This window comes from Protomyctophum bolini (assembly GCF_963924005.1).
Source record: "Protomyctophum bolini genome assembly, chromosome: 12".
In the NCBI taxonomy this organism is placed as follows: domain Eukaryota; kingdom Metazoa; phylum Chordata; class Actinopteri; order Myctophiformes; family Myctophidae; genus Protomyctophum; species Protomyctophum bolini.
Genome location: NC_137873.1, coordinates 31,979,655 through 32,005,239, shown reverse-complemented (window position 1 = coordinate 32,005,239; position 25,585 = coordinate 31,979,655). Strand labels below are relative to the sequence as shown.

The 25,585-nt window shown below is 44.7% G+C and overlaps 1 protein-coding gene across 4 annotated transcripts in view; it reads left to right on the top strand.

Annotated features, from left to right (window-relative positions):
- Nucleotides 1-24,102, top strand: part of LOC308325695 (myomegalin-like) — a 73,214-nt gene extending 49,112 nt beyond the window's left edge. For 2 of the 4 annotated variants that reach the window (XM_080778324.1, XM_080778323.1), the window contains exons 32-47: nt 511-743; nt 1,328-1,429; nt 8,173-8,337; nt 8,890-9,156; nt 9,529-9,660; nt 10,243-10,359; nt 11,194-11,383; nt 11,816-11,940; nt 12,845-13,087; nt 14,056-14,157; nt 14,773-14,990; nt 15,827-15,970; nt 16,700-16,838; nt 17,402-17,448; nt 17,705-17,765; nt 19,952-24,102. In XM_080778324.1, the coding sequence (XP_080634450.1) occupies nt 511-743; nt 1,328-1,429; nt 8,173-8,337; nt 8,890-9,156; nt 9,529-9,660; nt 10,243-10,359; nt 11,194-11,383; nt 11,816-11,940; nt 12,845-13,087; nt 14,056-14,157; nt 14,773-14,990; nt 15,827-15,970; nt 16,700-16,838; nt 17,402-17,448; nt 17,705-17,765; nt 19,952-20,109 (2,443 nt within the window). In that variant the 3' untranslated portion in view covers nt 20,110-24,102. The remainder of the gene's footprint in view (nt 1-510; nt 744-1,327; nt 1,430-8,172; nt 8,338-8,889; nt 9,157-9,528; nt 9,661-10,242; nt 10,360-11,193; nt 11,384-11,815; nt 11,941-12,844; nt 13,088-14,055; nt 14,158-14,772; nt 14,991-15,826; nt 15,971-16,699; nt 16,839-17,401; nt 17,449-17,704; nt 17,766-19,951) is intronic. The other 2 variants (XM_080778325.1, XM_080778326.1) reach the window with 2 other exon arrangements.
- The last annotated feature ends 1,483 nt before the right edge of the window (nt 24,103-25,585 follow it).

The following is a 25,585-nucleotide window of genomic DNA, read 5'->3' as shown; positions in this document are numbered from 1 at the left end:
TAGTCTAGCCTGGATCTATTTTCTCTCTACTTTGACCAGACGTGACTCAAAAGCAGGTCAGGTCCCGATGCATTTCAGGAGTCACCCTTCATTTCTGGGCTTTGACAGGAGCCTCCGGTAGGATATGACACAGGAGGTCCAATGGCCCCTCTGTGGAAGGATATGCTTTCCAAGAGCAGTCGTGTGTACCGGGCCTCCCTGCGGGTCTTTCTCTATCACTAGGCAGACTGGTGTTTTTATAAACCTGTTGGAGAGAGACAAGGGGGGGGGGGTTCGTTCTGGCTCAGAAGCTCGGAAATCGAGAAATGGGGCCATTCACTTTGTGGGCCGTAAAAAGGGGCATTAACAAATCTCTGCATCCAAAAAAAACAAAATAAAGTAATTTCAGCAGGAAAAACGTAGAGCTTAGAGCCAACTACACAGGAAATGAAATGCTCATTGTGTGTGTGTGTGTGTGTGTGTGTGTGTGTGTGTGCGCGTGTGTGTGCGCGTGTGTGTGCGCGCTTGCAGGCTGAGCAAGGAGCTCCAGCAGAAGGATAAGATCATTGAATCCCTCCACACCAAGCTGCAACAGCGTCCAGAGACTCCCTCCAGCTGCCACGCCCTCTCGGAAACCACCGACCAATCGGACAGGACCTCCACGGTGTCGGACGAGTGCCGGACGCACGAGGACCTGGACCTCTGCTCCGATCTGGACGCGGCCAGCGAATACGCCGAGCCGGGCCACGGCTCAGAACAAGAAGGTATCGTTCATCTGCTCAACTTCCTCGTGTAGCAGGATTTCTGCAGATCCTTCAAATCTTAAATAAAAAAAACAAAAAACATGTATTAAAGTTCTTAAAAATGCTACAGACCTGTAACATTTTGCAAATGCTACAGCAAATGCTAATCCTGGTCTCTAAACTACCTCCCCCTGGCCAGCCAGGGCACCTGATGGAGGGGAAAGGGACTGGTTGGAATAACGTGTTCCTTCCACGCGATATGTCCGGCCGGGGAAACTCCCCCCTGTCAGGTGAAAAGAAGCAGCTTGGACTTGGAAGTGTAGCGCCCAGGATTACATTAGATAATTGACACTGGGTGGAAAAAAATGGGTTGCGAAATCGTTGGATAAAAATTATATAAAAAAACCTATGCTACAGACAGGCTAAATATTCTGTAACATTTTTTGCAGAATATGTTGCTACATTAAGAAAGTATAACATCTTAAATCAAAATTTGGGCTAAACCTGCAGAAACCCTGTGTAAACTCTTCCTCATTCCTCTCCTTACGGAGTGACTGCTTCCATCCTTGTCATCTTCCGTTCCCCTCTTCATCCTCTCCTTCCAGTGTATTCCTCCATCCCTCCTCCTCCACTACTCAAGTCCTCCGCCAGCTGTCCCAATATGCTCTCCTCCAATCCTGTGGGTTTTTCTAATCAGACTCTCAGAGGTAATGCGACACACGGATGTCTACAGTTTAGGGCTGTGTGTGAGCCACAGTGTGGAGATCTTCCCACCCCAATTAATAAACGCATAAACACTGGATGTGCATGCTCACAGCCTGCCTCGTGCAGTCTGCTTTACGTAACTGCATTACTGTTGTGAACCAGTAGGTGTAGCTGCTACTCAACGGTTTGTTTGTGCTCTGGGGCTTTGATTAGTAACAACCATGATGTCATGAACAGGAAATAAGCAGCGAGACTGGTTGAGAACGGCTCCGTCTTATGAGCTAATTTAGTACTTCCTGTCTGAGAGCTAGCTAATTTAAGACATCCGGTTGCCTTCAGAATAAGATAAGGTTATTTAATTCGTTAATTAAATAATTATTACATTACATTATTAGTATTATTATTACATTACAGTTATTGTAAAGACACACATTATGTTTCTGTGTAAAAATAAGTAATTAAATAACATAAAAAAGTTATCTAAATGGATAAATGCTATTCACTGGAGTGCATGGACTTTATAAAGTGGACACTGGACAAAAGACGGCTCCGCGAGGCAACTATCTGGACACACCCACGCGTTCGGGAAGATGTCCTCTACCACCCCACAGTCTCCGCTAAGCGGGAGAGGTGTAAAATTCACAGCAGCAGAGCTTCTACTGGGGTCAATGCAAAAAAATGTACCGTTTCCGGACCCAGAATGGACACTGGACAAAAGACGGCTCCGCGAGGCAACTATCTGGACATACCCACGCGTCCGGGGAGATGTCCTCTACCACCCCACAGTCTCCGCTAAGCGGGAGAGGTGTAAAATTCACAGCTGGAGCCCTTCTACTGGGGTCAATGCAAAAAAAATACCGTTTCCGGACCCAGAATGGACACTGGACAAAAGACGGCTCCGCGAGGCAACTATCTGGACATACCCACGCGTCCGGGGAGATGTCCTCTACCACTCCACAGTCTCCGCTAAGCGGGAGAGGTGTAAAATTCACAGCTGGAGCCCTTCTACTGGGGTCAATGCAAAAAAAATACCGTTTCCGGACCCAGAATGGACACTGGACAAAAGACGGCTCCGCGAGGCAACTATCTGGACATACCCACGCGTCCGGGGAGATGTCCTCTACCACCCCACAGTCTCCGCTAAGCGGGAGAGGTGTAAAATTCACAGCAGCAGAGCTTCTACTGGAGTCAATGCAAAAAAAATACCGTTTCCGGACCCAGAATGGACACTGGACAAAAGACGGCTCCGCGAGGCAACTATCTGGACATACCCACGCGTCCGGGGAGATGTCCTCTACCACCCCACAGTCTCCGCTAAGCGGGAGAGGTGTAAAATTCACAGCTGGAGCCCTTCTACTGGGGTCAATGCAAAAAAAATACCGTTTCCGGACCCAGAATGGACACTGGACAAAAGACGGCTCCGCGAGGCAACTATCTGGACATACCCACGCGTCCGGGGAGATGTCCTCTACCACCCCACAGTCTCCGCTAAGCGGGAGAGGTGTAAAATTCACAGCTGGAGCCCTTCTACTGGGGTCAATGCAAAAGAAATACCGTTTCCGGACCCAGAATGGACACTGGACAAAAGACGGCTCCGCGAGGCAACTATCTGGACATACCCACGCGTCCGGGGAGATGTCCTCTACCACCCCACAGTCTCCGCTAAGCGGGAGAGGTGTAAAATTCACAGCTGGAGCCCTTCTACTGGGGTCAATGCAAAAAAAATACCGTTTCCGGACCCAGAATGGACACTGGACAAAAGACGGCTCCGCGAGGCAACTATCTGGACATACCCACGCGTCCGGGGAGATGTCCTCTACCACCCCACAGTCTCCGCTAAGCGGGAGAGGTGTAAAATTCACAGCAGCAGAGCTTCTACTGGAGTCAATGCAAAAAAAATACCGTTTCCGGACCCAGAATGGACACTGGACAAAAGACGGCTCCGCGAGGCAACTATCTGGACATACCCACGCGTCCGGGGAGATGTCCTCTACCACCCCACAGTCTCCGCTAAGCGGGAGAGGTGTAAAATTCACAGCTGGAGCCCTTCTACTGGGGTCAATGCAAAAAAAATACCGTTTCCGGACCCAGAATGGACACTGGACAAAAGACGGCTCCGCGAGGCAACTATCTGGACATACCCACGCGTCCGGGGAGATGTCCTCTACCACCCCACAGTCTCCGCTAAGCGGGAGAGGTGTAAAAGAGGTGTAAAGTCGAGACTTTGACAAACTCAATTATGCGTGTTTATCCACTACTTGCAATCATGAGCCATTGACACAGGGGATTTTATATACTGAAAAGAATAGCAGTGTTCATGTGCAGCCTATAAAGCCTGAAAAGAATAGCAGTGTTCATGTGCAGGAAGACAGCACTAGTGTAGATGAATCACATTTAAATCAAACCAGCAGTGTTCATGTGCCTATAAAGCCAGTTGTTGTGCACCACGCATTTCATGAGAGCACTGTACATAATCATTCTGTACAGACTCTGAGTCTAGATGCTGTAGAAATAGATCACTCGTATAGCACTGTACAGAATCAGTCTGTACAGACTCTGAGTCTAGATGCTGTAGAAATAGATCACTCGTATAGCACTGTACAGACTCTGAGTCTAGATGCTGTAGAAATAGATCACTCGTATAGCACTGTACATCAGTCTGTACAGACTCTGAGTCTAGATGATGGTACTGTTCAGAGTGTCATGGGACTATCTAGTGCTACATTAGGACCCTTCAAACACAGTGCCATTGAACCTACTACCTTTACTTTGAAGTCTTCAGAATGGGACACTGTAAACTCCTTAAGAGTCAAAGGAAATAAATATTTTAAGATGTATGAATGGCAAGAGCTGTTTGCCAGCAAAGTCAAGGAATCGAATCCATACTGTATAATCCGTTTTGTTAATCACTACTTTTCTACCGCTGTCGTTAGAAAATCAAACAAGCCATGTCTGACAATCATTGGCGCCTGTCGGCATACTTCATGTGAGATGACCTTTAAAATACATCTCTATTCATTCGAAGACGGCATATTTCATATAGCTTACACTGGCAACATACATCACACAAAGGACAAATTGAGAGGTAGATATATTAGAAGCACAGAGCGTGCAAACTTGGGTAGAAAAATGAAGAACCGATTTGCACATAATGCTTACATTGAGGCAGTGAACAATGCAGACCCAAGGTCTTTAATAGCTGGAAATCGTAGTGGAGTTGGCAAAGACACTTCTTTGTACAGGCAGGTCAAATATGAACAGCGGAAACTAGGATGGAAGGATAACAGTGAGATCAAAGCTTTGATGGACCTTAAAAAAGAATGGGAGGATAAAGACACAGACAGTGTTGTTGTAAAAGGATTCATTCAAGTTATTAAAGTTAGTCCCCTTAAGGTTATATGTTTTAGTAAAGCAGGAGTGAAACTGTGGCACAATGCGACCGCACAATGTGCTGCATCATGGGATGCCACAGGGGGGGATCATTAAGACTAAACTAACAGAGAAAAGGATTTTGTATTATGAAATTATAGTAAGTTCATTTAATTCATTCAAACACAACACCGATTCAGATTAATAGTGACAGGTCCATAGTGCTTTTAAAAGCCAGTATGCGTATCTTCAATCAAGATAGCATGAGTATGTACTTGTTAGTTGTTACGCTGCTGGAGAATAGTGGTAGGAAAGGCAGATAACAAAGATTTAGATTTCTGTACCATAAGGGCATGTAAAAGTCATTTGATGAAACAGGCAAGTCACATTTGCAAACAACAATACATACACAGAGATAAGAGGTATAATTTGGCTATGTACATCTTCAGCACTTTAGTTAATGCCAAAACACTACAACAAACAAGTACAATAGTACAAGCTGCTTGTATTGTACTTGGTAGTAAAAGGAACTCTAGCGTGGTGCAAGCCAGTATTGACACCATCATGTCTGAGACACAGAAACTAGCGCCACAGAAAGAAAATGTTGATACAAAGCATGATCGACAAGACAAGATAAATTGAAACCATTGACACCTACTTCGATGGTTCAGTTGTCATCTATGCCGGGGAATTTAGCAGCTCTCATTCAAGCGTTTTTTCAAAATCCAGGTCACACATTTGATTGCAAAACAATCTGTGGTGTCACTCAACAACTAGTGAATAGCATCCCAGACTTGGCCTTAGGAATGCACAATGACCCATTAGATTTTATACACAAACTAGTAGATTGGTTGAGTATGTGTGGTGTCCACACAGTTGTTCAAGCAAAACATACAGACATCTGTACATTCTGTGCCTGGACAGTTGAAAGCAATTCTTCTATTACTAATATTTTTGCATTACCGCTGCCAGGAAACGGTAATTTTTTTGCATTGACCGGAAACGGTAATTTTTTTGCATTGACCCCAGTAGAAGCTCTGCTGCTGTGAATTTTACACCTCTCCCGCTTAGCGGAGACTGGGGTGTGGTACAGGACATCTCCCTGAACACGTGGGTATGTCCAGATAGTTGCCTCGCGGAGCCGTCTTTTGTCCAGTGTCCATTCTGGGTCCGGAAACGGTACATTTTTTTGCATTGACCACAGTAGAAGCTCTGCTGCTGTGAATTTTACACCTCTCCCGCTTAGCGGAGACTGGGGTGTGGTACAGGACATCTCCCTGAACACGTGGGTATGTCCAGATAGTTGCCTCGCGGAGCCGTCTTTTGTCCAGTGTCCATTCTGGGTCCGGAAACGGTACATTTTTTTGCATTGACCACAGTAGAAGCTCTGCTGCTGTGAATTTTACACCTCTCCCGCTTAGCGGAGACTGGGGTGTGGTACAGGACATCTCCCTGAACACGTGGGTATGTCCAGATAGTTGCCTCGCGGAGCCGTCTTTTGTCCAGTGTCCATTCTGGGTCCGGAAACGGTATTTTTTTTGCATTGACCCCAGTAGAAGGGCTCCAGCTGTGAATTTTACACCTCTCCCGCTTAGCGGAGACTGGGGTGTGGTACAGGACATCTCCCTGAACACGTGGGTATGTCCAGATAGTTGCCTCGCGGAGCCGTCTTTTGTCCAGTGTCCATTCTGGGTCCGGAAACGGTACATTTTTTTGCATTGACCACAGTAGAAGCTCTGCTGCTGTGAATTTTACACCTCTCCCGCTTAGCGGAGACTGGGGTGTGGTACAGGACATCTCCCTGAACACGTGGGTATGTCCAGATAGTTGCCTCGCGGAGCCGTCTTTTGTCCAGTGTCCATTCTGGGTCCGGAAACGGTATTTTTTTTGCATTGACCCCAGTAGAAGGGCTCCAGCTGTGAATTTTACACCTCTCCCGCTTAGCGGAGACTGGGGTGTGGTACAGGACATCTCCCTGAACACGTGGGTATGTCCAGATAGTTGCCTCGCGGAGCCGTCTTTTGTCCAGTGTCCATTCTGGGTCCGGAAACGGTACATTTTTTTGCATTGACCACAGTAGAAGCTCTGCTGCTGTGAATTTTACACCTCTCCCGCTTAGCGGAGACTGGGGTGTGGTACAGGACATCTTCCTGAACACGTGGGTATGTCCAGATAGTTGCCTCGCGGAGCCGTCTTTTGTCCAGTGTCCATTCTGGGTCCGGAAACGGTATTTTTTTTGCATTGACCCCAGTAGAAGGGCTCCAGCTGTGAATTTTACACCTCTCCCGCTTAGCGGAGACTGTGGGGTGGTAGAGGACATCTCCCCGGACGCGTGGGTATGTCCAGATAGTTGCCTCGCGGAGCCGTCTTTTGTCCAGTGTCCATTCTGGGTCCGGAAACGGTATTTGTTTTTGCATTGACCACAGTAGAAGCTCTGCTGCTGTGAATTTTACACCTCTCCCGCTTAGCGGAGAGTGGGGTGTGGTAGAGGACATCTCCCCGGACGCGTGGGTATGTCCAGATAGTTGCCTCGCGGAGCCGTCTTTTGTCCAGTGTCCACTTTATGAAGTCCATGCACTCCAGTGAATAGCATTTATCCATTTAGATAACTTTATTATTATTATTATTATTATTTAATTACTTGTTTTTACACAGAAACATAATGTGTGTCTTATAGCATCATTTAAATGCTTAATTTGTAGTTTTAATGTGCAAATTAATTTTTTTTCCAATACTCTAGAGATACTCTTATTTTGAAGAGATCGTCCACCGGAAGCCTTAAATTAGCTCACTAGATTAGCTCACTAGACAGTGCCGTTGAGAACACTTTGTCTACAGATTGTTGTGAAGTAAATAAGGCACTCAAATAAGCTGTTGTCAAGCATGGCACAGACTCTGAGATGAATAACCTACTGAAAAAGGGCCTAAGATAGATAAGAACATAGCATTGGACACTTTAAGGGCATATTATGAAAAGACACACAGATATGACATCATACAATTCACATAATCTTACTTTTAACATAGAGAAGACCTAGATGCCACTAGGAGAATAACTGGCATGCAGACCTACAGATGTGGTGCTGTGACCAAATGCTGTACATGCATGCAGTATGACGAGTGAGCAGTACGAAGTGTTTTTAAGCAGAACGCCTTAAATAGACCACCTAATGAATTGTTGGGGGGGGGGGGGGGCTGTGTGTGTGTTAGCTTGTTGGCGAAGGGAGATTGAGCGTGGGGGTGGGGGGGAACCGCTTGACTGCCATGCTTCCCTGAACTATCGCCATGCACGGCCACCACAGTTCATATCGATTCAAATTCTTTCCATGACGTTCCTCATCCTTTCCATCCTCTTCCCCCTCCCTCCTCCATGCAGCCCGCCTCTCTGGTCCCGTCTCCGGCTCCCTTCCCGGCCCATTGGGGCCTGACCCCGCCTGGGGCCCCCATGTCACCTGGGAGCCCCCGCCCAGGGCCCTGTCTGTAACGGCTCTCGGCCAGGAGGTGGATTGGCTGCATAGACAGATGAATCAGCAGCATAGGGGTGAGGGGCCCGGGGACAGCGTGTACACACACAGTAGTTACGGGTTCATTTGTGTGTGATATTATGCAGAGTGTGTGCTGATGGGGTTGGAGTTGTGATTTAACATCAAGCTAAGGTTATTACAGTTGACCAAAACTAAAACTATAATGCAAACTTACTAGATCTACAAAACACTAAACAAAACATTGTGCCTAGCCCTAAAACCAACTAAAATCATTATCAGAAGTTAGTTAGTGTCTGTTTATTTAACAAGCCCAGTATTTTGGGTGAATATGAACTATAGCCTATCTTCAAATAGTTTTAACTGTGAATTGTGTTTTTATACAGAATATTTCTTCTAACCTTTTTTATATCTCGTCTAATAATACCTCATGTGAACAACTAACACTAAAAAAACTAGAACCGAGCTTTAAAAAACAACTAACTAGCTAGACTAAACGATAAATAAAAAGAGTCATGAGCCTGACAGTGGAAGAGGGGTATAGTATAGCTTCCACCAGCGTGTCTGTCCAGTCATATCTCCTAATAACACCTGGCCGTTTGTGGTTTCAGGCTTCGTGGCGTCCCGCAAGGCCATGTCTGCCCTGTCGCTCGGCGGCCACAACCAGCACGACCTCTCCCACTATGGCCAGCTATCCCATCATGCCTTCCAGCCGTACCAGCTGGGCGTCGTGCCCGAATGTGCGTCGCACTCGCTGCCGTCTGAGTCGGGTCTGTTGGCGGGCGGCGGCGGTGCACCCTGGGACATGGATAGCGGGCCGCCGCCGCTCCGCGGCTACATGGGATCGACGGGGCAAATGTCAGTCAACAGCCATGGAGGTACAGTATGTCTGTCTCTGTGCTCTGCAATACCACCAATAGCCTATCTACAAGCTCACAAAGCGATGTGTTGCGAGTGTGTAGATGGATATTTTCTGTATAACGTAAGCATCGGCCTTAAAGTTTGTGGACCTTTGCCGATGGTGACAATAAATCATTATTAAACGGAAAACATTTGCTTTGTCTGGCCTGGCCTTAAACACATCTTGCTCTTTCTGAGCGGAACTATGAACCGAACTACTTCATTTTTAAATTTGTGAATTGAACTTTGAACTAGTTCATGACTAGAAAGAGAACTTTCCCAACACTGGATCTGATAAAACATGTTTATGAAGTCATATAAGCTGCGCATGTGGACACATGCGTCCCCAGGTATAGATCTGATAGAGGAACACCTGCGAGAGGTGAGGTGTCTGCGGCAGCGCCTGGAGGAGTCCATCAGGACCAACGAGAGACTGCGGCAGCAACTGGAGGAGAGGCTGGCCGTCTCCGGCCGTGATGGAGGTAGGTCGGTCGCACACTCCATCCATCTGATACCCGTTTCCCAGAGTCACGTCTAACTCAGAGATGGAGGTATAGGTCGCACACTTATCCATTTGATGCTTGTTTCCCAGAGTCTTACTCAGAGCGTGTACAAAATGTATACGTAATTGTCTTATGCACAGTTAGAATCCAGTGATCGTTTATCAAGAAAATATATTAACATGTATATTTCTTATATATGCTACATGTTTAACGTGGATATGAGCTATATGACACAAATGTCTTATAACTCCACATAATATGAACCTGAATATGGCATATATGCAGCATATATTCTGCATATATTGGCATATATGTTCGTGTCGGTGCTAATTTCCGGGAGACTCCCGCAACTTCCAGGAGAGATGGGATGTCTAACACTGGGAGTATACATACTCCCTAGCTTGTGTTCAGGCTCGCGCGTGTGCGCGTGTACACACACACACACACACACACACACACACACACACACACACACACACACACACACACACACTTTAATTTTCCCATACAGAGCTGTAGTTCATTTCAACTGAGTACTGCTTGAATTGTTTTCTATCTCAGGAGCGCCCACTAACATCTACATCCAGGGACTGGACACGGTCACTCAGCTGTCCAATGAGATCAGGGTCCTAAAAGAGGAAAACATGGCTCTTCAGTCCCGCCTGCAGGCCAACTCAGGTACTACTGGACACTAAACTGCCGTTTGGACTGAAATGAACCTGTCCTTGACTTACAATATGTGATAAGTGATCACTCACTTACGTCAGTCAGTCAGTCAGTCAGTCACAGCCGAACCTCGCCGAAAACTTTAGCTTTTATAATTGGTCGTCACTAATGCTCATTATCGGATGGCACCATTTCCATCTACTCAATTCAATAGCTAAATTATAACATAATGTTTAAAACACCAAAAGGGGTTCCCGCCCAAATTGGCTTAAGCCCAAACCACACCAATGGGTCGCCATGCAACTCCATGTAACCAAACGGTTGCGAGGAGTTGCATTGGTGTTGTTTGGGCCATTGGATTGAAGCCAGTTGAATCACTTGGGTCGACGTGCAACAGGACATAATCACACCGCTGGGACGAACGCTAAAGCCAGACAGTGGCCTTGTGGTTAGAGTGTCCGCCCTGAAACTGGGAGGTCGGGGTTCGATCCCCGGTCGGGTCATACCAAAGATGGTAAAAATGGGACCCAAGGCCTCCCTGCTTGGCACTCGGCATCAAAGGGTTGGATTGGGGGGGTCAAATCTACTAATCAAATGATTCCCGAGCGCGGCACGGCTGCAGCTCATCACTCCTTGGCTACGGCTCACCGCTCCAAGAGATGGGTCAAATGCGGAGAATAAATTTCACTGCGGTAACGTGTGTGACAAATTGTATGACTTTGACTTTGAAAGCCGTCCCGTCTCGACCCTTTGGTGTGGTTTGGGCTTTACACAGAACTATCGCAGAGAAGTAACCTGTCCCTCCTCTCCTCTCCTCTCCTCTCCTCTCCTCTCCTCTCCTCTCAGACTCGTGCGAGGAGGTGGCGCAGTTGAGGGAGGCGGTGCTGGCGGGCCGCGCCCGTCTGAAGCAGGCGGAGCTGGAAGCGGAGCAGTGGAAGGAGGAGCTGAGGCGACTGCAGACGCACAGCCAGGAGCAAGGAGCGCAGATCACCGCGCTGCGCCACGAACGCCAGGCCGGCCAGGACAAGAGCAACAGGTAGGGGTGTGTGTGTGTGTGTGTGTGTGTGTGTGTGTCAGATTTGTGTTCAAGTAATTGTTTAATTGACTAATTGAATTCTTAACAATCAATTGATTAAAAATAAAATAATGCATTTGATTTATGTTTTACATTCTCACAAATCTGCTACAAAGTATGGCAAAAAAAATACAATAAAAGAAGCATAAGTAACATCATAAGCATAACAAAGCATGATCAATAATATCATGGGACCCAATATGGCTAAACTTAGTCCATTCTTAAATGGATTAACGTCCCTATATCTGAGAGTTGGAGAAATCAATAAACACTGAGAATGTCACTGTATGCGAGTCAAACAAGCAGTGTGTTGCCTTGCTCGACGTTTATTTTGCAGAAGCTTTGTTTCACTGTTTTCACTGTTTTGTCCCTGTGCGTCCGTCCCCCCCCCAGGCTCCAACACGAGGCGTCTCTGCTCCAGCAGCAGCTGTGTGAGAGCAGGGATCTGATCCACTCTCTGCAGAGCGAGCTGCACGTCTACGACCGCGTGTGTGCCGCCGGAACCAAGCAGGACAAAGGTCAGTCTGGTGACGGGGTTAGATGTCTAATGTGTAATGTGTATGCCATACAGATGGTTGACATTTGAATCTATTGGTCACATTTTAGGGCAATAAAGAGTCAGTCAGTCAGTGAATCAATCAAGCACAGAAGTACAATCAGAGTTGACAGAATGTTGTCTCGCCTTCAGGCTACCTGTGTGAGCTGACAGAACAGTTTCTCTCGTTAGGCTACAGTCTGTGTGAAGCCCTACACACACGGTCTGCGAACGCCGTTCACGCCTCGCCTGACGCTCCGATACGCCACGGTTCTATTTTCCAGGCGTCGCTGTGCACCCGGTGTGTGTTGGGCTTCAGCTGACAGAATGGTTTCTTCCGTTAGGCTACAGTCTGTGTGAGCTGACAGAATGGTTTCTCTCATTAGGCTACAGTCTGTGTGAGCTGACAGAATGGTTTCTTCCGTTAGGCTACAGTCTGTGTGAGCTGACAGAATGGTTTCTCTCATTAGGCTACAGTCTGTGTGAGCTGACAGAATGGTTTCTCCCGTTAGGCTACAGTCTGTGTGAGCTGACAGAATGGTTTCTTCCGTCAGGCTACCTGTGTGAGCTGACAGAATGGTTTCTTCCGTTAGGCTACAGTCTGTGTGAGCTGACAGAATGGTTTCTTCCGTTAGGCTACAGTCTGTGTGAGCTGACAGAATGGTTTCTCTCATTAGGCTACAGTCTTTGTGAGCTGACAGAATGGTTTCTCCCGTCAGGCTACGGTCTGTGTGAGCTGACAGAATGGTTTCTCTCATTAGGCTACAGTCTGTGTGAGCTGACAGAATGGTTTCTCTCATTAGGCTACAGTCTGTGTGAGCTGACAGAATGGTTTCTCCCGTTAGGCTACAGTCTGTGTGAGCTGACAGAATGGTTTCTCCCGTCAGGCTACAGTCTGTGTGAGCTGCCGCTGGAGCTCGGGGAGCTGCTGGCCGAGGTGAGGAGTCTGCGGGCGCAGCTGCAGAGCAGCGTGCAGGAGAACGTCAGCGCCCTGAGGCAGCTGGAGCTCCACAAGCAGCTGGAGCAGAAGCTGCAGGGTGGGGGCGGGGGCTCACCCCGGACCCCCTCGCTGTCCGCGCTGACCGCCAGTCCTCAGAGGGACCACTTCTACAGGCGCCAGCTGCTCCACGGTGAGAGGCCGACTGTCTCCTCTCTCCAGACACCCCGCCGTCCCGTTGTTTTGGGATGCTGTATTCAGTCCGGATGATGATATGACATGTCTTTGAACGAAAAGTTGACAATCGATAAAATAACCTTACATTTAAAAATGTAAATATTATAAATATTGTGCCTTTATCCAAAGCGTGCATTACATTCAGTTGAATGTTGAATGTTAATGTTATAGCGGCTATCTATACATAGATACTATACCAGTAAGACGCGCAAACGCGGGAAGCGAACGCAGCTCGTACATATTTGGGTTTTGGACGTATAGCTGCTTTGGGGACACACAGACACACAGACATGATCTGCTAGGTCTCATAGTAAGTGCTCACTGCGTTCGCAACTATTGGTATAGTAGAGTGAATTAATAGAAATAGTTCAGTATGATTGAATAATACAAATAAGTCTCGGATTGTAGCTTTAAAGAGCAAGGAACAATATAGAGATTTAAAGGAAATTATATGTTGAATTTAACAAAGCACACATACTGTATGTATAAAATACCACCAACACCGACTGCACACCATTCACATACAGCATGGAGATAGTTGCATACTTGGTACAGCTGGTTGCTTGGTATGAGGCAGCGGTGGCCGAACGGTTTGCGGAGCGGTCTTGATATCGGAAGGTCGCTAGTTCGTATCCCCGGACCGACACGTTAAAAATTACCACCGCTGAAGTGCCCATGGACAAGGCATTGAACCTCTACCATGAAATGTTCTATGAGCAGGGCCTGGCCGTAAACAAGTTCTTGAGCTTAGTCCAGTTACCCTGGGTAAACATAGTACCTTTCCTTTCCTTATCCATACAGTGTGCGCTACGCTACTAACCTGTGCTACTATTTAGTGCTTGGTGTTGTGTGCTGCTGTGTGACCTATAGCATGGTGTGTGTGTGTGTGTGTGTGTGTGTGTGTGTGTGTGTGTTGCTCAACAGACCCGGCTCCATCGCCACCGGTCAGGGACATTGGTCTGTTTAACTGTGGATCACCTTACGCTCCCTATTCAGACCTGGACGACAGCCACTGCACTGCCAATGGTGTGACATTAACCTATTACTGCATCACTGCATGACCCGCAGCTGCTGTCGCTCTACAACATAGTGGCGTGGTTTATAATTTTGTCATTGTTCGTCAATGGCAAAAGATAGCAGATCGTACAAGCTCACAACGCGGTGTGAGCTAGTAGGTCTGCATTTTTCAAAGAATGTGTGCCTATCGTTTTTCTGGGTTTCTGGGTTAATGTGGTAGAAGTGCCGCCTGAACTGTAACTGTGAATGGAAATCTGCAAATTAAGAGCCACATGCCTACATTGGATATAGCTGTTAAATATCCCTATTATTCTACTTCCTAAAAATGTACATGTCTATTTTAGAGCATCAGCTGTTAGGGCTAAAGGGAGGTTTACCATCCGTACTTTCACCAGCAAAACAACATTGAACATTTTCAGCAATGAGTTCAAAATAAATCATAAATATAACAACATAATGTAATATATCGGTACGACCCTGCAAATAATTGGATATCGGTCATAATTTCAATGTAGTGCATCTCTAGTCTGAACCCCACACTTTTACCCCATAGTGTGCTGGTGTCGCTTACTGAAAAGATGTGATCTTGAGTATAACGCATCTCTCTCCACCCCCCCCATTCAGACTCTCTGGACCCCCACTCTGAGCTGGAGGGGGAGGCCCCCGACGGCTCCTTCGCCAACCGCAATGGCCGCCACACCATCGGCCACGTGGATGACTTCAGCGCCCTGCAGCAGCAGATCCTGGAGGGGCGGAGTCTGGTCCAGCGAATGGAGACGACGCTGCAGGGCTGCTTCAGCCAATCACTGCTGGACGCCAACCAGGAGCAGATCCGTGACCTGGTGAGAGAGAGAGAGGGCCAATGAGAGCAGGGCATCTCCAAAACAATCACAAACGTGTGAAGTGAGGGGTGCTCTTGTCATCATACATCATCACATCATCACATTCCGGCCAATCGCAATTTGCATCTTGTTTTCCAATAAAGTACCCCCCCATCCTCCAACACTGATAAGCATATACTTACAACCACATGTGTACATTTAGGTGCCATTTGAACTATATTTGGGCATGCCTGACACAGAACTCCACATAGGAATACAGGGACACAGTGATAGACACAGAAATCTCCATATATGGGCATAAAAGGGACACAGACAGATGGGTGGAACGGGTACTCTGACACGGGTACAACTGGTATTACATAGCCAGGTGGGGCATGGATCTCCAACTTCCATCGTTACCAACTCGGTGCTCTACAGCTGGGCACCAGCCTAGTAATTGTAATACAGCATTAAACATGACTAATACTAATATTATATTAATAATAATAACAAAATAAATAATCTGAATTATTTCACAGACCCCCTGGCTATGCGTCGCGGACCCCACTTTGAGAACTGTGGTGACATTTTTTTCTTAGAATAACATAAATAAATATGCTATTTTCATGCTAAAAAGATGCATTTCAAAATATATTCGTATTCCCGGAAATAAATTAGAAACACGTGTTCCCATTATATTGGGCCCTTTTAGTATTTTTTGTAAAAAGTGAAATGTGTAGGTTTCCTTTACTGTTATGTAACTGTAGCTCTGTGTGTGTGTGTGTGTGTGTGTGTGTGTGTGTGTGTGTGTGTGTGTGTGTGTGTGTGTGTGTGTGTGTGTGTGTGTGTGTGTACAGGTGCTGGACTATGGCTGTGTGAAGAGTCTTCTGTCCAACACCAAGACTCTGAGGCAGATCTTAGAGGAGGCCGTATCCCTGTTGAAGATGTTCTGGAGGGCTGCTCTGCCCAGCAGCGACCGGCCCACCCACAACCTGGTGAAGGTATACTGTGCAAGTTCACACATCACTCCATGAAGGAACTTTGATATTCTTTATCTCAAGACTTGCAAATACAATATAATACAGAACACTGTGGGACAGACAAACATTGCTAATCCAAGATTAGACCGTAATAATATCCAGTTTACTATAATTACTTTCCAACAGTAGAAGTAGTAAGTAAGCCTTGCCAAGCCAGCCATAGGGCAGGAGCCTATCTATATCTCCTGTTTCTGTGGCGTGAGGCAGCTTATTAACCCATTCTGACCTGAGATCAGATTCTAAAAATGTCTTCTATGTCAGTCGCTCTTCGATTAAAAAAAAAATAGCAGACCTACAAGCTCGTAGATCTGCTATTTTTAAATAGCTAAAGCATAACGTAATGCTAACACCAAAAGGGGTTCCCGCCTAAAATGGGTTAACTGTGTTAATGCCAGGAACGTGGGATTCCGTTCTATTCTCCACCCCCCCCCCCCCACCTGTGCCAGAACGTAAAGATCCGTCTTTTTTAATGTCATTTAATCCGGTATTTAAAAAAAAAAAAAAGTAATGCGTTTACTCACATGTTAGACAGCCTCCACACGTTTCCGACGCACACGCGGCCGCGGCCCCTTTTCGTGCGTGCGTGTTTGATTGTATTGTTCCACTTTTTGCTTTGTCAATGTAAACGTATTTCCTCATCAATAAAGTCCTTTGAATTTAATTTAATTGTGTGTGCGTGTGCGTGCGTAGGAGCAGGGCATGCATGAGGAGATCTTGTCCCTCAGGCTGCGCATGTCGGAGCAGGAGGAGGTTCTGCAGGGAACCATCCAGCGCCTGAGGAGCACCAGCCGCACCAAGGAGAGCATGGAGCACTTCATAGTCAACCAGTGTAAGTGTGTGACCGCCAGTTTTCATTGATTTTAACCCATTTAGTCTTGGCGTCGAAAAAAAAAAAAAACATCTTCTAAATCCTGACTCTGTTTCTGTGTCAGTGGTGGTGATCAATATTTCATGTCAAGGACCCCAAAGATTATATGTAATTGGCCACCGACTCACATCTGAAAATATGTTGTTCCAGGGACCTCTCAGAAGCAAAGATTTTAGTTAAAATGTTCACTCTGTAATAATATGTATTCAAAGATTTGAGGCACATTTTCACGATAAAAAAAAAAACAGACCTACAAGTTCATAGCGCGGCACTCTGTGCCACGCTATGAGCTTGTAGATCTGGTATTTTTCAATAGCTCAAGTATAACAACAATAAAACACCAAAAGGGGTTCCCGCCCCCAAAATGGGTTTTACGATATATCGTTACATTGCCTACTATTCCCTTCTCCCACATCAGCACAGACAATAGACAGTCCATAGACTTTTATCACATGAACACAAGACAATAAAGACATGTTCTTGAAGTTGTCTTCCAGTGTGTTCACACTTGTCTTCCACTGCAGTGTCAAGGACCCGTGATGTGCTGAAGAAAGCCAGGACAAACTTGGAAGTAAGACACCGTTTCAAATATTCCCTTTTATCTGTGTGTAAAACACAGTAAATGTCCTCAGTGTTGCAGTATCTCTAACTCTGGGGATTTTACTGTTGTAGTGTATGTTGTGTTATGATGTGTCTTTTCCCAATCATTGTCCTTGGTATTATGTATAAGGGTGTAAACGGCCCTTCACTTCTCTCTCACGTTCTTTCCTCATCCTGCATTTGTCTTTCGTCTTTTCTCCTCTGTTCCTTTCTCTGAGTACCTCCAGAAGAACGAGCAGAGACTTTCCTCTTTAAGCTCCTCCCCTTCCTGTGCTTATGCCGATAAAGGTTTGACATGGCGCGCCTTTGGAAGAATTGTAGAAGTTGTCCCAGATCAGTCAGTGTCCGGTTTCTGCACAGGAGTATAACCCCTAGGGTTGAGATATGCCGTTAACACTAACCCAGTCAGTCAGGGGCAACTTCTACTGCTATGTGGATGTGCCTGCCTCCCCGTGTCATGCTGTGACATCACTGCTTTAACATTCTGTCATGCTGTTGTATTGATGTGTTCACTTACCTTTGAAGGTTGGGCTTTTACATTTTGTGTTCATTATTTTAAAACCTACACAGACATACTGAACCACTTTTCAAGCTAGCATGTCATTCTAGGTTAAGATAGATAGATAGATAGATAGATAGATACCGTAGATAGATAGATAGATAGATAGCAGATTTATTTATTAGACAAATAGCTTGTAGCTTGTAGAGTGACTATTTTAACAATTTTTTCGTGACACATACAAATAAAGTATGAATACGTATTGATTTATGATGCAATAAATACATAAATTGATCACATTTTATGCTCGACAGTGAGAATATTATAGTGTGCGGAAAAATACCCAATGTCTGGATTGATTTAGGTTCCAAATATGTAACGTTTCCCTTTAAGTATATGCAGTTGAGAGAGAGAGAGCGCACTGGGTGCAGACATGCGACAGAAGACTTACCCTCCTCACCTTTTAGGTTGTTGCTTTAAATAAGAATGTGTTCATGGTCACCCTGAAGGGTTTCAAAAAAAGAATTCCACGAAATAACTCGGGACCCCTTGACGCCAAGGCCCAGTCTACTGAGCTCACCGGGGTTCCCAGCTGTCTCCTGCTAAATGGCATGGCGTAAAATATGAGACTATTTACAGTTTAGAGCGAGCTACTGTAGTGTGGAGAGGAGGAGACCCCCATGGTGAGGACTGAAATGTCAAAGTATTCCATAGTTGACATTCTGTGTGCATGCTGTCATGGTTATCACTGGAAAGTGGCCAGTGTTGCAAGTGAGAGAAAGACACAACCGTGTCTATGAAAACGAGTCCAAAAGAAGCGACTAGGCTACTGTACATGAGCACTTTACACCTTTGTGTAAGTATATAAATTGGCTATTTGAAAATAGAAGATCTACTAGAACTAGGTCATAACAACGCGGCGCGATGTGACGCGTTGTAGATCTGCTATTTTCGAAATTATCTTGAAAGAAAATGTGTTACTTTTACACAAATCTTGCATGGGCGACCCTGACACCCTGATATTTTCAGATGGGAGGGGTCCACGGACAAATATATATTAATTTGCGGGGTGGGGTCCCTGAAAATGCAAGCTCCAAATAAGCAACTATACACTTTAGAAACACGCCCAATAAAACGCAACAACAAGCCCATAAAAAGCAGACATGGCAACACTGAAAGAGGGTCATGGCATCGGGTCGTACAGCATGAACATTTACGCCTATCTCACACCCAATAGAGATGAGAGGAAATCACGTGTTTTTGTGTGCACGTGCGCGTGTGTGATGCGTGCATGTGCGTGCGAGTGTGTGGGAGGGGGATAGATAGATAGTAACTCACAGCAAGTCGCTGCAGATAATTGAAAACATGGTTAATATTGATCTAGTCTCCTTGGAAAAATGAAGAACCTTCTTTTTGCTTTTTGTCTTTCTTTGCATTTCTAACCTGCTGCTAATGACCATTCGTCCTCTGCTTTTCATCACGTCGGCAATTTTATTTCCCTCCATAACAATGTAAAACTTAGAATAACTACTGTAACTAGAGCCCGACAGATATATCGTTCTGGCTGATGTCAGCCATTGCTTGACTTTTTTGACAACATCGGTATCGGCCGAAGTTGAACCACTTTCAACCTTATTTTTTTGTCATGTGAATAGGGCTTAAGTGGTCAAATGAAATAAACGGTTTGCTTAGACTATAAGATAAATATTCTCAAAACATAAACTTTTATCAAATCAGTTGAAGTTTTTGAAATTGATTGGAAAATGTTGCACTTTTTGTCAAAAATATCGCTCCAAAATTGGTATGTGCATCTGCCCAAAAGATCCGTCATCGGTCGGGCTCTATATAACTAACATTTTTGCAGTGTTAATTATCTGGGATTTCACCGCCACCAATACCGCTTGGCTGTAACATCATCATCCACTCTCGAAATGTCTTGAAGATGTCCGCCTTAATTCTGCTTCCCCTCCCTCAGCTGAAGACCCACGAGGTGTTTATGCCCGGGAACGGCCAACTGATTGGAGTCTCCTGAAAGCCGGCGACACAGCCAGCGTTGCCATGGCTACACCCCAACAGCGTCCTGCGCCTCGGAAGCGCGGCAGCCAATGCCTGTCGGAGACACTGACCTGTTAAAGGAGATCCAGCCCCAAACAGCTGCCACCTCTGAACTCTGACCTCTGTACCGAAAACTAGCCAAGACCTACCCTCCACCTCCAGCCTTATCTGTCCTGTCCCTCCACCCCTCTCCTACCATTACCAACTGTACGTCCTGCCTTGCGAGTGTCCCCATGAACCCACCCCTCTCCTCTGCCATACCAGCTCAAATTTATAGGCAATATGGACAACAATTATAGTGCAACTTGAGCCTTATCCAACTCTGCCTTCTGTCTTTTAAGGTCAATTCATAATCATCCATCGCACGATGCCAGTATTACGGAATATAAATTAAGCTTCATGTTTCCCCCACACTCTCTGTTCTTTCCCTACAACCGCCTAACTACTACATCTTTTGGCATCTCTGAGCGATTAAGTCTGCAGTTTTCCTTGTTGTGAGAGCGAAGAAGAAGGTGTTTGCAATGTGCCTCTGGTGGTTTCAGTAATGCGTGTCCTGGCTCTCATAGGCGAAGACGGGAGCTGGTTGAAGACTTTTCCGTAGGTACTGATCTCAGACCGGATTTTTGCTTCCGACCCTAGATTCAGAGAAGGATCAGGATTTGGGATCATGAAGCTGGCCTGGGATCAGTATCTACGTGCAAAGCCTCTCTTTAAGAGCCGTTGGACAGAATTGAGTGTCGATGCATGTTTACTCACAGCTCGTGAAAGGAATCCAATTAGTCACAACACGTGTATGTACATAAACGCCTGTGCACAAGAACATGTCGACGTGTGTTCCAATCGCTTCGTCCGAGGACGAAACCTTAACTTTGACTGCCACAGAAATGCAAGTTTACTCCTTGTGGCATGGAGATATTTCTGCAAGTGCAATGCAAATGTAAATGACATCCACAATGTATCACCAGACACCGTGGAGGAATGTACGTGGGTGAACACTGCTAATTGTGAACTACCGGTAGTTCTATTTGTGTCTGTGGGGGAAGCTTGTGAACGGTCTGTCAGCCATTAGTCCAAGGTTCTGAATAGCAGAACCAAGGCCCGAGATAGGTTCCAGTTCAGTCACTCAGTAGCCTCATCCTGCATTGGTAATAATCACCAATAATCTTGGAAGGGAACATTGGACAGGGGAAAGACAGGAGACGGGCTGTGTCAATTTAACTCTCATGGGGTATGTGTAATGAGTATGGTCTCACAGAATATACTAAGTGTAACAGATCAGAAAATCAATTTTATTTTATTTTTGATTATAGTTAAATAAAACTAACAAAATAAGGAACACTAGATGTAAAACAAATTCAAACATTTAAGTTAACTGAAATAAAATATCCAGGCTTTACAAGAAAAAGAAAGATACAGTAACTGACACTTTTGTTTGCTTACAAAACAAACTAAAACCAAGTAAATAATTGATCCTGCATGTCTTTCGGTTTTCTTAATTCAATTCATACATAAGCCCAGTATTTTGGGTAAATATGAAATCTATTTAATGTTTTAGCTGTGTCAGTTTTAAGTGTGAACAGATTTTGGTATGACAATCTGTCTTTATTAAACAATACTTTTTGAACCTTGCCCCTGACAAATCAAAATAAAAAAATAAAACTAATCAAAGCTCAACTAAAACGAAACATTTTTAAATAAATAAAACCTTTAGGTGGTACGAGGAAGTTTACAATAAATGAGGAAAGGAAAGGGCATAAGGGCTCAAATGGAACCAGGCCAAACGCGTATTCAAACTCCTCAGCAGCGGTTCTCATAAGAGCATGTGCAATAACGACATAGTGTATTGAATGATCATGTACACCAGCTTTACGTTATGTTTTCTTTTTGCTTGAACACTGGATCCCATGTATTTACTCTCACGAGGACATAATATCACCGGTGCAATGTTGCACTGCTTAAGCCCGATTTATAGGACACTTCACACGACAGAGTCGCGTGCCGAAAATAGTGGGCCTACAATACAACAGGGGTCTCTTTTCAGCACACGACACTGTTGTACAAGGTAGTATAAATTAGGCATTATCTTTGTTCTAATACTACTGACTTAAACAAAGTGCTGTTTTTTTGTTTTCTGACAGCGTTGATGCATGATAAAGATAAAGTTGACAGTGTTTTGTGGAAAACAGGAATCACACCAATACTTGCCAAAGTTTGAGTTTTGAACTCCTTTCTTCACTTATTTGCCTTATCCATGAGAATGACAATCCCGGGTTTGATGTGGATGGTCAACAATGGCCTTCTGATGGACATGTATCGTGGCTTCCTTTTACAGGGCCTCTAAATCTACAGAGACGGTAACCGTTAGACCTTTTTTTTTAATTTATATTTTTGTGGACCAAATCTTTAAGCAGTGGATCTTAACCGATGGGGCCTATTATTGCTAAATGTGACTATTGTCTACTAAAATGTATTCCTGATGGAAATCGACAAAACAACTCTTTTTGTTTCATTTTGAACTTATTGGTCTTGGTTCACGCACTTTGACAGCATGTCCCCATGGTGTTGGCAATAAATGTAAATTAATGTTCTGATACAAACTTTGGCAGGCTACTGGTTGGTCCATTGTCTAGAATCAGCATATTATTTAGAGTTGATGTTCAAGTCCTTCACATTTGCTTTGATGTGTAGCCTATGCTAGCTGTACATTTGCGATTTTCCAGCTGTAAATTACCTGCTTTTTTCTGTATTTACAAGTTTACTGTGTGTGTGTGTGTGTGTGTGTGTGTGTGTGTGTGTGTGTGTGTGTGTGTGTGTGTGTGTGTGTGACTAGCACACGCGTGTGTGCGTGGGTGAATGACATCCAACATTTGCTTCATGCAAAGTTGATTATCGGGGTAGCCGTGCAATAGCTTTGTATTGCTTTAATTTGATGTTAAACATCATTGTATACTTTATGAGTGTAGGCCTATTTCACTGCTCTGCTTTGTAATGCTTTGTTGTGTAAAAGTTAGAGAATAAGGCCAATGTTTTTTATTTATAAACTAGTCACACACATCTCTTATGAAATCAAACTATGCCTTTTGCTTTTTAAAGTCACTTGTCGCAATATTAACTCCCACAAGCTCCAAGTAACATTGCTTTGCCTGCCTTATAGTTTAAAGTTAACATGAGCTCTTAACCACTTAAGCCCTGATTTTTACTGAAAATGGCTGATCTACAAGCTCAGGTTGTGTTGTGAGAGCTTATAGATCTGCATTATATATAAAATAAAATCGTTTTTGCATTTTCCTTTTACTTTTTTGGGAAAGACTTTTAGAAAAATAAATATTGACACCAGGGTTAAAGTGGTTATAATTGGCTCAACTGTATAAATGGCCTTGAACTAGTGCTTGAACGTCTGCCCTTTAGGACACAACACTAGCTTTTGCCAAATTAGGTCTTGTTTGCGCTCCATCCATCAGGAAGAAAATCTGAAAATAAAATACAATGAGTAAATTGCCAAAAATATTTATAAATTCTGTTGGTTATTTTCTTAGAAAGAAAATATTGTGCAAGTATGTGCAAAAGCATAAATGGAATTGGTTTGAAAACTTGTGAAATGACTGAGTCTGTAAGAGCGCCAGCAATGCCTGGTTACCGCACGCTGCGTTTGTTGTTTTTGAGAACAGTGGTTCTCAACTCGGGGTGGTTCTCAACCTGGGGGTTCCAGGGGGTCGGCTAAAGCTAAGTGAGATACCTGTTGCACCCTGTAACTCTGAAAGTGTACTCTTAAAAAAGGGTTGAGAACCACTGGTCTTAGGGTGAACTCAAATAGCAGAATGACAGTTTATTGTTGGTATTGAGTTGTATATGTATATATAGTGCTATTTGATGGATGCAGCTACTGTACTGTATGCTATGTGATTGAAGAGAGGTCGTGTGCCTGTGTGTAATGCAGTATACTAGCACTTCCACAGGACTCCTATAGATCCTGTCTTGACCGCAGTCAGTGCGTGTTGTGGTGACAAATAAAGTATTATCAATGAAGGACTTGGGAGGGAAAACAATAAAACAAATGTATAAAGAGCATAAGGCAACGGTGTGGGCTAAGTTTGTGGAATATTCACACCAAGTGGTGGTCTTGATTCTTGCAGTTGTATAATGTTTGACCGCGTGAATGTTATATTCGACATATTTCAGATAGTTCAGAAATAATGAAGAGAACAAAAACTTAAATGGGTCTGTAGAAGCCATGTTTTTTTCTTCTTCTTGGTTGTTTGCCCAGCAGTCTGCTGTCACCCAGGCGGATATGTTGATCTGAAATACAAAACATTTCAAAGTAAAACGTTCCATGGTCAGGAAGTGATTTTGTCTTTTTTTCAAATCCTCGTTTTTCATCGTTTTTGACCATGGATTATAGCCGAGTTAGGGTTAAAAAAAAAACAGCGCTATAGTATGCCGTACGATATGGGCTATAGCCCATGGTCCAAAATGATGAGAAATGAGGATAACTTTTTTTTTCAAAATTTCAAAAAACATGGGCTATAACCCATCGTTTTTGTCATTTCGTAATTTTTTTCAATCCTCAAAAATGATGAAAAACGGCGCGCTATAGTATGCCGTACGATATGGGCTATAGCCCATGGTCCAAAATGATGAGAAACGAGGATAACTTTTTTTTTCAAAATTTCAAAAAACATGGGCTATAACCCATCGTTTTTGTCATTTCGTCATTTTTTTCAAATCTTCAAAAATGATGAAAAACGGCGCGCTATAGTATGCCGTACGATATGGGCTATAGCCCACGGTCCAAAATGATGAGAAACGAGGCTAACTTTTTTTTTTCAAAATTTCAAAAAACATGGGCTATAACCCATCGTTTTTGTCATTTCGTATTTTTTTTCAAATCCTCAAAAATGATGAAAAACGGCGCGCTATAGTATGCCGTACGATATGGGCTATAGCCCATGGTCCAAAATGATGAGAAACGAGGAAATTCTTTAGTGACGGTTTGTCCTAGCCTGGGAAAACCCACGCCCCCTGCTGGACAACATTTCATTAGGTTTGTCCTCTGCTCCGTTTCTCTCCCAGGTTATCCTTCTATACCAATTCATTCCCACTTCCCACTGTTTTTCGTTGATGTATCAGATGTTTTAAAAATGTATAACCTCCAAAAATGTGCTTCTCGAATCTCAGAAAAATCATGAAAAAACCTGAAGCCATAGCCTACTATTATCACTCCATTCAACCACCTCATTTACTTTACTAATAGATAGATATACCAGTTGTAACCAAAACCCAACCTTTATTCATTGCAGCCAGCAACACCTTCCTGGATCTCAGCCAACTCCCAGTCCCTCCCCACCGGTGAGGCACCCTCCCACACTGTCAGGAAATCCCAGTGGGAACTAAAACTGACTTGACTAACATTCCGTTAACCACAGCAAATCCTCCTCCACCTCCTCCCCCCCCACCTCCTCCCCCTCCTCCTATTCCTCCACCCCCACCCCCACCCCCTCCTCCTCCTCCTCCTCCTCCTCCTCCACCACCCCCACCTCCACCCCCACCTCCACCT